Here is a 12,066-nt window from a genome sequence, read left to right on the forward strand (position 1 = left end):
ATAAACCAGACCTCTTTAATTGTACAATCCACTCTCAAACCCAAGTCCTTATTTCTACTATTTGGTGGTTTCGTTAGTGTCCTTCGTTAGCCTCTTGCCTTTCGGATCAGCACCTGGTACATGTTATGAGTCTGTATTCCAGGGCCGGGGTCACGGCGCTCGAGAGGCGCCTGGTGTCAGGAAGCCATACCTTTGTGGGAAATTAAATTTAATCTCGTGTCACCAGCTTCACGCTGCAACCATAATGCGTTTGCTTTCACACAAGTCTTCCTATATTTTAATAACAATGACTCTACACCTATACACAAATGACAAGCCCCTAAATCTACCCAAAGGAATCATGGACCTCTGGATGCTTGCCCTTGGTCTAGATAATTACAATCCCAGAGGAAGAAATAGTTTAATTGAAATGAAAATGAGTTTATTTGTGTTTACGTTTACTCACACGTGTTCTAAAATTTTAATAATAATATCTGATCAGATCAGTTGTTTGTCCCCTTGACACTCGTGTTCTTATAAACTGGGATCTCCTGGGAACATTTCCAAGCTGGTAATATTTAGAAGCTTTGGCTCTGTTGGAAGTCTCATAATAATTGTGTAACACTAAAATATTTTGATCTGCAGAAAATACAGGGAAAAAATCTGAAATTCACCATTCCTGCTTAATTTTAACATAATTTGCTCTCAATCTCAAAAAATCTGAACTACTTTACCAGTTTCTCGGCCTATGGTTTTGCAATGTACTCAATGAGAGAGATCAGCGTCTAAAACTTACTGATACATCCACAGGTGATTCCGCATCACTTATGTGATAAGGGGGCTCCTTTTAAATACTTTTTTTCTTTAATTCATTAAATCATTGATAAACCCAACAAAATCTTAAAATAGTGGAGATGGAGTAAACTATTATATGATGCCCGTTCTGTGAGGTCCATCTAATAATTCCGTTTTTTGTTGCTAAAAAAAATGGGTGTCCCCGAACCCCCCCCCCCGAAAAAAAAAACAAAAAACCAGGCTCTTTAATGTCATCTTGCTGGAATTTAACTGTATCACAGACTTGACATTTAACACACTAAGTGTTTAATTTTATACATTTGTGGGTTTTTTCTTAAAATTATTCTATGGATGGACTGTAGAAATAGACTATGTTGAGTCCTGACCCCAATTCATAGCATCATCAGAGAGTGGGCTTTAAATATTTGTCCGCTTTCTAGATCTGTATCTGGGGCATAATAACCCGTGTTCTAAATCTCGCATGCAGATTTACAATGGATTATAAACCTGAAATTCTCAAGCGCAGGATTTGTGATGGGCATTGAAATAAGTTGTAATCACGCGAGCCCTCCCTGCTTCTCCCTCCTAAAAGATATTATTGTGGTCGAAATAAAAAACAAAAAACCATAACGTGATTGTAAGCGAACACCGCTTTGCTCATGTTAGCTGCTCTTTGTGCCTGGATCGTTAAAGATTCTAGTATTGTTACAATGAATGATGTGCTTATTTGGAGCTGGTCCCTTTTTAGAGCAACCCCCACCCCAGAAGAAATAATTTTTATGGGCAAACTGCTTAAATCAGCTCCTCTGCCACCTGGCCATCAGCTTCTTCTTACAGAAATGAGTCAAGCTTAATATCGTTTTCTAATTCTGTCGCCATCGATGAAAAAGAGGCTCATTCCTTTACCTCGGCCATTCTGCCAAGGTGTTAGAATTCTGTATAATGTAACTAATTACCTTCCTGGATCACCGAAGATTATGAGCTCTACTGAAAACCCAGGGAACCAGCAGCCCTCGAGGGTTATAATTTAATTTTGATCCAGCATGTATAGAAATGATGGAAGAGGAGACTTTTTGGCCCACGTTTCAAACCATCTGCCGCTCTCTCGCGCTCTTGTTGGTCTTTAGCAATCCGCTCGTCCATAACAGCTCGTGATGCTGAATGAACTCTTCTGCTGGTGAGGTGTCAATCACGACGGTGTTTTGTTTTGTTTGCTTTTAAGTCTTCATGGATCTATAGTTTTGATTGATACTTCTGCTTGCCAAGAGGCCTTCCTGTTTTGGAGCTTGTTACTGAAGCGGAAGAAAGCATTCTTCATATCACAACAAAATGCCATCCTGCGGGGAAGACCTACATGTGGCATCATAAGACCCGAAAGCAAAACAAAAAAAAGACAATTTACACGCCAACCACATTTTATCATGTGCTTTTATACGTTGTGATGTGACACATGTACAGTAGATCACCACCGAGAGGCGCGTTCTAACTACGATTCCCTCCTCCCACCCTATAGCGCTCAAAACTCCCGACCCCTAATGGATTTCAGGCCGTCGGGTGGAACCCTCTCTCGCGACGTGTCCATCGGAGTGCCTTGTTCACCCATGAAGACCTTCAAGCCTGAGTTTCAGATTACGTAGGCTTCCACCGCCTACCTGAAGGCACTGCAGCAAGTGGAACGGGTTTTGATGATACCCTTCGTCTGTGCCAAGGCACTGAAGTCAAGGTGGGGTGGAGGAGGAGGGAGAGATACTGACTTTTATTCTAGAGGGAAATAAATATTAGCGTGTAAGGCGGTTCTGTACACTGTATTAAAACAAGTAAAAATCGGTTACCTGCCATTCTATATGTATGCATGTGTCTATACAAAATCCCCAAATACTGAACCCTTGGCCAATAGTTGACTTCACACTCATAAAAGTCATTTTTTTGTACAATAAGCACAGAAGCTCGACGGGCAGGCTTTGATGGGGCAGCTTTCCGAGATCATGAAATACGGTTTATTGCCTGCGGAACGCGCAACATCAGGCTTGGACGTAACTCGGCTCGGCTTCTTCATCTTGCCTGCGTTGGTGCCGAAGTTCATCGATCCCTCGTTCCATGCAACATGTTGGCTCTGCGCTGTCACACAAGTCCCTCTGCTAACAGGAGGTTGGAGCTTCTGCAATATTTCACAAGACCAAACAAACAGGCTGAACAGAACAACTTCCTTAACAGGACACACGTGCCTCAGTCTGGTGTGTGTGTGCGTTTTATTTTTGTTTGTCCCCCCTTGGACTTGATGGGGTCGTACGCTCATGTCCTCCTTGGGGGGGGGGGTCACACTGCCCCGTTCTCCTGCCGGGGTTTGTGTACCGCAGATTGTGAAGCACTGAGAGATGGGGCCAGAGTACAGAGGAACCCAGAAAGGAGGGTGAGTCCAAGCCCTCCCCAGGCACAAAACATTGACCATCCATAGCCGTGGCTGATGCCCTCGGGTAAACCACGCAGGGGGTAGCGAGACAGCTCAAAATTGATGCCCGCTACACAAGTGCAGAGCGAGATAATGCAGCAGGTTCCTGCGGGAAAGAAGAGATGGTCAACAAACAAAGCCTGAATGCTTCTTAATCTTGTTTTATCGTTGAGTAATCGGGTAAGTAAGGGTCTTTTAGCTGTCCCATTGACCCACCCTAGATGAGGGCTTTCAAACAGTCCCATGCCGTGAAAATACATGGGTTCCATCGTACGAAATAACAATTTTTGAAAATTGTTGAAATTAAATTGCGTGTGAAAGGTAACGCCTTTGAAAAAAAACTGCTTACCTTCGCGCCAGGTGAGGTTGCTCAACTTATGACCCCTATAGTTTCCGTACAGCCCCCCAGCTTGCATTGCTAATCTGTACATTGCACACCAATGACTTGTTACGGTCCGCTCTTTGGATATTGGCTACCAAATAATAAAATGATTGACAGTGTGGCGATACTTCTGGACCCTCGCAACCAAACAAAGCAATCATCTAAACCACAATCGCTTCTGGGTTATAGCACCTCCTGTAACGTATGAGCCATACATAACGATTAAATGTAGTGATCTGTATGTGAGTGCACTCGGGGGGAAGTTTGGGGAGCAATTTGAAGATAAGTAGGGTGAAAAAAAGTTGCCCCGTGGTGTGCCACTGGCCACTGGCCACCAAGAGGTGTAGTAATCTGGATACTTTTTAAGTATAGACTACCATTTTTGCAGAAATTCTAGGTCAGGGGCGTCCAACCTGCGGCCCTTCAGCTGCTGCAGGACTACATCTCCCATAATGCTTTTCAGCGAAGGGCCTGGCTGATGAGCATGGTCCTGCAGCAGCCGGAGGGCCGCAGGTTGGACGGCCCTGCTCTAGGTGGATCTTTATAACGGCCAATATAAAAAAAAACTCACTTTAACTCCGCTTGTAGGCCTGTCTAATTTACTTACTGACTCCCATCTGATTACCGACTACATTCTGTCTCCCTGTTGTCTACCGTATTATAACCATTAATTTAAAGAGAGAAAAAGGACTGCCGTTGGACACAAGATGACCTGGTCAACGACATCTCTACGGACCTCAGCATTTAGAATTATATGTAATAATATGATACCAGAAATCTGGAAAGTCTTGCTATGGTACAAATTCCATTTGCAAAATTAACTAAATAACCTGGTTCATAAATGGTGGATGAAATGTGTGACACCGATCCATGAAGTTAATTATTTATTAGACCGGGAGGTCTCCTTTCTCCCCCACTGGCCTCCTCTGGAGAGGTGACATCAGGGTGCGATCTCTTTGTTGGAAGGCAGCTGACAATGAGGACACTCAGACGACCCAAAGCGGAACAAGGAGTCTTCTTACCTCCCATGAGGAATAGCAATCCGGCCACATACAGCATCAGATCGTGTTGCTTACAACAGCCCAGAACGCCTATTATCCACCCGAAAAGTATGATAGAGACGGCCATCCCAATGAAGCCAGCTGTCATCCTGCGCAGATCTGGGGGAGGGGAATCATTGGAAATTTGTATTACTAATGGTGCATTTGCCGAGTTGAATTACAAGTGGGACTGCTGCCCGCCTTTGTCCTATGAAGAGAGCTATTATGGCGGGAGATAGTCATAGTATTGGACTAACTTGGTAAGTAACTCACGAGCAGAGGTACTAATGAGGGTCCAAACACTGGATAAATCCTCCATTCCCGTCCATTAATAAGTAAGTAAGGGATGTGTTTGCATACGAGGAGATTACTCACGGAGAGAGTGCCACTCATCTTGGCGTATGGTCTTGATTTCGTTACTGGATGAGTTGGGGGGCAGAGAGGGTGACGTGTAATGGTACCGTATCGGAGAGCAGCGTTCTACAATCCCTGGAAAAGATAGGAAGCGTTAATATGATATCATTTTATATTCACATGCAAACAACGGACGACATAATAGCGAGGTCTAGGCAGGGGAGGGCTGAGTGGCGGCAAAAGTCATGTGGCCCCATCGGCCCCTTGACCCCACTGATTCAGCTCCTTGGTAAGCAATGTAGCTATGAACAATTAGATAGGACTTGCTAAACTTGGGGTACTTTGACGTAGTGATATTTGCCATATAGTGTGACGGAGTCCCCAATATTTATGCCCCAGATAGGGGTTTTTTGATGGTATTCGTTGGGTATGGGCTGAATTCTCGCTTTGTTTTGTGAGTTTTTACACACTGACTGTATCTGTTCTGTGCTCCCTTTGTGAGTTGTATAAAATCTCTTCTACTCGTTCAGTCCTTCGATAAGGAAGACCAAACTCAACTAACATTCATAGTCATCTACACCAATCCAGGATATACAATAGGTAATTCTTTCTGTCATCCAAGATATATATATTCTTTCCTGCAGGCGCCTTGATTGGGTCCACGTTCTCTCCGTTACCCTCACTTCCTACCGCTGGATTCCAGCACTCTTTTCTTTCCTGGATGAGGGTTGATTCTTCTCTACGTGCCTCCAGCAAGTGCCCCCCCCGCCCCCCCCCGGGATGTGTATGTTCATTGTGTTCAGAGCTGTATGTGTGTCATATGGTGCAATAAATGTATGCACAAGGTCTTCAGCAGCCTAACACATTTCACACCCCAGTTCCTCCAAGCCTTCTCAAAACAATTACTTCCAAAAATCCTGATAGAGCAAAAGGGGCGAAATGCGCTGGACACCTATAGGTTCCTCAAGGTGGACACGAGAGCGCATGCATTATGCATTTTATGCTTTGACCCAAAGTGGACATTCTACTTATTTTTTGCCTATGAATAAGGTCACTGCGCACAAAGTTTGTTATTCTCTTCTTTTACACACATGCACCAATGAACGTGATGAATATACTCCATCCTGGAGTCATACACTCAATCCTAGGGTCTTCTACTCATCCTGGAATCTTCTACTCACGTTGGAGTCTTCTACTCCATTTTGGAGCCTTCTACTCACCATGGAGTCTTCTACTCCATTCTGGAGTCTTCTACTCACCCTGGAGTCTTCTACTCACCCTGGAGTCTTATACTCCATCCTAGGGCCTTCTACTCACCCTGGAGTCTTAAACTCCATCCTAGGGCCTTCTACTCACCCTGGAGTCTTATACTCCATCCTAGGGCCTTCTACTCACCCTGGAGTCTTATACTCCATTCTGGAGGCTTGGAGAAGATTATCAACCGTGTAGATAACTATGAATGTTTGAGGTTGATCTTCTCCGTTGCAGAACTATCCATCTTTAAGAAGGTGAGGTCAGTTTTATTAGATGCATAAATAATAGAGGAGCTGCTAATACGGAAAATTGAAACCTGCGCTCTTCCGTCGTTCGTAGAAAAGTATCTCTTCCGCCCTTCTCGAATCTCCTAATATATTAATAATTTTTTAGGATAGCCTTGTGCCCGTCCCACACATTTCTTGAACGCCTGGACCCCATCCAAACATAATTGAACCCAAAAGCGGAGTCATTTCTCAGATCATATACTTTCCATTTAGTGGGAAATCTACAGAACATTTAACCTCTTCATAACCCAACGCAGGACGCCCTTCTTTATTCCCTTCCGCTACTCCTCATGGCTATACTTAAACGTGGAGACACAACGGCCCGAAAGCCTACCAAGTGTTATCTCGCAGCTTGCTGACTTCATCCACTAGGAGACTTTTAAATATTTAATCGAGATCCCATAAAACCACATTAGTTTCTCAACGCTTTCATCTCCTAGTAACCAATATCAAGCCGTATAACACTGTCTAATTTTATGCAAGATGATGTCATCTGCGTGGTCCTGTATAAATATCTTCTTCTGGATTGCCCTGAAATTGCTTTATTTATATTTTAAAAGGTCAATAAGAATGCAGTTATATATGTTGTATGTATACTATCATGCTTTCTATAGTGAACCCAACGTGGCCGTAGGGCTGGTGATCTACGACCACCATCGTGGTCCAGGGACCACGTAAGTCACCTATGAGAGAGGGTGTGTAGGAACAGTGCTGTAAATCGGGGCAAACTTTTTATTAGATATCTATTACCGTAATTAACCTCTTAATGACAAAATGCATTGTTTTCAATGGGTTTCGGGACCGCCCATTGTCCTTAAGGGGTTAATTATTGCTCGTAAGCCATATATTTACAAACATGGCTGATTGGAAAACACGTAAGAAAACACTGTGGATGTATTTTCGTCTATTTTAATATTTATCTTGTTTTCCGCATTATATTCCATAATCATGAACTGTGTAATATTCATAAAAAATATTGATTAAAAAATAAATAAATAAAAAAATAATAAAAAAATAATAAAAAAATCGTTCCATGATCAACCCCGCTCTTCCTTTGTATTCTTATATGTTTAAGGGTTTCTATATATTAAGCATGATTAAACCAGACTTCATAATGTTGGCCATAATTAACACTGGAATCACTCAAAAAGTTTTATTTGATTATTTATATTTTACAGAAAAAAAATTATAGGTTATGGATGAGTCGGGGGGGGGTTGGCATGTTTACGAGTTACGTTTATCCTGGGACGATGGTGGGGGGATAAAGTTTAGTGGATTATGGGGGATTAACAGGATCCGTCCATTGCTAGGATATGGACGCCGTTGAATTTGAGCAGTTGAGTTAAATAGGAAGCTGTATAGACCTTTTATAAAAGCAATTAATAATTAAAAAAATTAAAAAATAAATAAAAAATACGGGCAGAGGTGGATGTTTTAATAATTCTCAGCAAAAGCATAAAGCGATCAGATTAATATAATAAATTAACCAAAATTCCCAGTTTGGTTCTACAAATTTAGAAGCAGGTAGTTAAAGCAGGACGCAGGTACCTGAAATTATTAAAAGTGATAAAGGTTCTTTAGAGGGTTAAATATTTAATCCTGTAATAGCCCATCATGAAGATTTTATGTAGCGACTCAACAAATGTGTTACCCAAATGGCCCTAATGTCGGCCCTCGGGGAAACCTTGACTTGTCATTATTTAAAAATACAATCAATTGAACCACCTGTATTCAAGCAGGGATATCAACCATGATGTCACTATCAAGACCCCTGAAACCTGAACCATTCCGAGAATAAGAAACATTCCACGGGGGGTTCTAGAATACCTCGTACAATTTAACATTCTCTTAACCCCTTAAGGACAATGTATTGTGAGCCTGCACATGTACATTTGCCATGAAGGGGTTAATTCTCCATATTCAGGGCCGTAATTACAGAACGATGCAATAAATAGCTTTTCTTTTAATTCCAAAATCTTTAGAATTCACAGAAAGTGATGATTTTGTTTCATTGTATCCTCTATACAGGACATCTGTATTCATACCTTTATGAACCCAAAACAAACTAGTTGTTTATTAGTAAGCAGAACCCTATGTATCTCTACATATAGCCAGATCATCTATATATCTATGTACTGCCTGCATGCACACAGGTAGGCGCGTGTCCTTAGGAGAACCTGTATGTTTGATACGGCTCTGAGATGCTTTGCATGCGCCGGCTCCTCTCCTATAACCCAATAATGAATTTGAATGAAATAAGAAACCCAATAATGTTTTTTTTGCATAACAAATACATTCCGGACGTGATTTTCTTGTCTTTGGGTACAGTTCACTCTCCGAGTACTCGTCGGGATGGATGGGACCCTGTGGGGGAGGGGGGGATTGGATGTGAATGGGATTCGCCGGTCCCCGGGGTAAATCTGCGTAACTCTGAGGAAGCATCCTCCTTTCAATGAAGCTTTTACTCAATGCCAGCGCTGGGATCATGTTCACCTTCTCCCCGGGAGATGGATCTGGGATCTCTTCCAACCAGTGGAGGTTTTCAACCCCTATCACTCTCATCCCACACTCACAAACAGAATCTGACCGCAGATCGGCCCCATTCGGCCCCCGTCTAGTCGCCCGTTTCTCCTGCTGCAAAGACAACCTTAATCAGTCGTTGGTCTCGTCTTAGATTCAGGAGCCGTATGTCTATCCCATGCATGTTTAATACCCTCACTGTATAAACCTCTACCCTATCTGCTGGGAGGCTGTTCCACTTATCTAGCACCCTCTGTGAAGTAAAATACTAAACCATACAAAAAGTGGAGCGCGCAACCTAAAAAGCATAAAAGGCACAAACATTCAGATTCCCGGGTTGCTGCTAGAATAAAAATCACCAATAAATGCATAAAACAAAGCAAGAATGCAGCGCATGTCCAGCGAATAGCAACCTAAGGCATTTTTGAATGGTATCCGCTGGGCATGCGCTGAATTCTTGCTCTGTTTTGTGTATTTATTCGTCATTATTATTGTAGCAGCAACCGGGGAATCTGAATATTTATGCCTTTTAGGCTTTATAGGTTGTGCACTCCCCTTTCTGTATATTTTTGTGTTATATTTGCAGGTTCTGACCAAACCTTAGGGATGAGCGGCCCCTCCGGCCACACAGGAGCCTCATTAATGGTGTCCAGAGAGGGCTTTTAGTTGCTTGAGAGTCTCTTTTGGGTTAAATTGCGGTGCAGTCCCACTCATTCAGCTCCACTGAGCAAAACAGCCATGAAAAAATAGACAGGACTCGCCAAACTTGGGGTTCTTTGACATAGTAGGGGCCGTATAGTGTGACGGAATCCCCAATATTTATGTCTCGGGGATTTTTCTGGACGGTATTCGCTGAATTCTTGCTCTGTTTTAGGTAAGATATTATGGCTGGATGGGGATGATGGGCTTCAGCATTCACAAACCTGGACATCTGTAGCCGCGTGTTTCAGCACCATGGACAGCAGCCCAGCCAAACCTCCTTCTAACAGATCCTATCCCTTATTTAACGCGGGATGCACTAAAGTCCTCCAGACATTACTTCTTTACAAATGCACTATAATATTTTTCCATCCCAGTATATTAAAATATATTTAATGTCAAAAAATGTTAAACCCTTTTAGATCTAAAAGTCCCCAAAACTCACATTTCTGCCACCAAAATGAGACCAGAATAATCTGTCTCTTCTGCATTAAAGTGCTCAGCGATGACCCCTCGCCACAATGCAGCATTTCTCCTCCGGGTGCGAGAAACCCATAGACTCCTATATTATATATTATTATTAATATTATATTTCCCTTTAAACATCATTAGAATTACCCTTTCGGACACAAATCGCAGAATAATAACATTTTAAGAAATTCTGAGGCCTGACAGATGGATAAAATGTGGGTATATATATATATATATATATATATATGTATGTATAGGTAGCTATAGGGATATATTGGGATATACTTAATATATATTAATGCACTTTTTTTATATGTTGGCAGTTTTATATCTCTTAAATTAAGGGCAATTCATTCTTTTTAATTTTAAAGAATTAGCAATCTCTGTTATCCAATGTATGTGGATTGCAGCTCCCACTGTGTTTACAATCCTGATGGGAGTTGTTGTCCATAGTGGCTGGGATGACAGCCTCTGCATGCATTTGTATCTGTATCAGTATCAGTATTAGTATTAATAGTAATCAAGCCAAAATGGGGGGAGCGGGTAAAGATTTATTTTAAAAATAAGAGATCAGGACTGGAGCCAAGACTCCCCTTAACCCTTTAAAGCCTTTGGGGCCCATAAAAACACATCCTACACCCCCCCCCCCAGGCCTGGGACTGGTAACCCTCCCACTATGGAGCAATCACTGCAATATCTCCAACATAATGAACCCCCACCAAGGGCCATTAGCCCAGACTGGAAGTGATCTGCCTTAAGTGACTTACCCACCCTTCCCTTTAAACACCTCCCTCCATATAATGGAAGCTTAATACAGAAGCAGAGCCATAAAAAGAACATTCCTCTCCATAACATTACATCACTCACAGCAGGGGCATTATCCAGGGGTATCTGCCCCATACACAAAACAGCATGTGATCCATACCTACTGCCCCAGCACAGCATCACATCGCATGGGATGGATAATATTACCTGGGCTGGGGCAATAGATGGATAGACAGATCACAGATGGATGGATGGATGGATGGATGGATAGACAGATAGATCGATAAATAGATGGATAGATCGATATTTAATTGATTGATAAGCAGACAGATGCACATCACAGGGTATCATTATAGCTGATAAATAAATACCCCAATGTACAGGTAAGAGCCCCTACCTTTCGCTATTAACTCCTCCGTGTCCTTGTCGTACCCCTCCCGGTGGCATTTTCTCCAGAGCCCGGTGACCGTTGAATTGAAGCAGGGGGAATCGGGTGCCCGGTAGGGGCGGGGAGGGTGTATTTCCCTGGCCCCGGTGCCCCGCTCCTCTCTACCTGCCACCCGTAGGTCACCCGCTCTGTTGATGAGTCGGACCCCCATCGGGGGCAGATCCCCAGCTCGGGGCTCCCGGGTCCGGCTGCCTCTCAGAGGCAGGTTCTGCCCCGGGGTATACATCTGCCCGGGGTCGTTCTTTTTGCCCATGGGTTTCCTACAGCGGTCCCGGTACCTCCGGGCGTCAGTCTCGTACCAGTGATCGGTGCACAGAGCCACCGCCAGCAGGGCAAGGGCGACCATGGCCAGGCACAGACCGGCACCGGCCAGCAGCCTCATAGCGGGGGGGAGAAGGTGCAGAACCGGGAACACCGGGGGAGCAGGTTACACCCCGGGCACCGGGCTCAGCATCAGCCGCAGATCCGCTGTCTTCTCCGGGCGGATAGAAATGAGAGGCCGAGGGGAGGAGCCTGGCAGGAGCCCCGGCACATGCATGCGCTATACCCCCAGGAGGGGGTCTGTCCGTCCAGCCCCACCAACATTTACCCCCCAGGTGACCTGGGTTAAGCAGACTTTTTAT

General features: G+C 43.6%; 1 protein-coding gene across 1 annotated transcript; it reads right to left on the reverse strand.

The window, feature by feature from the left end:
- Positions 1–3,090: 3,090 nt before the first annotated feature.
- Positions 3,091–11,825, reverse strand: LOC149276275 (transmembrane protein 178B-like). Its single transcript, XM_089503828.1, has 4 exons — positions 11,393–11,825; positions 5,021–5,134; positions 4,628–4,765; positions 3,091–3,329 (listed from the first exon to the last, which is right to left on the reverse strand). Exons 1-4 carry the CDS (start codon positions 11,823–11,825, stop codon positions 3,091–3,093), a joined length of 924 nt encoding a protein of 307 aa, XP_089359954.1.
- Positions 11,826–12,066: the final 241 nt, after the last annotated feature.

Source organism: Sceloporus occidentalis, unplaced genomic scaffold, assembly GCF_023333645.1.
Source record: "Sceloporus occidentalis isolate IW3139 unplaced genomic scaffold, rSceOcc1.0.p SCAF_243, whole genome shotgun sequence".
NCBI classification, from domain to species: domain Eukaryota; kingdom Metazoa; phylum Chordata; class Lepidosauria; order Squamata; family Phrynosomatidae; genus Sceloporus; species Sceloporus occidentalis.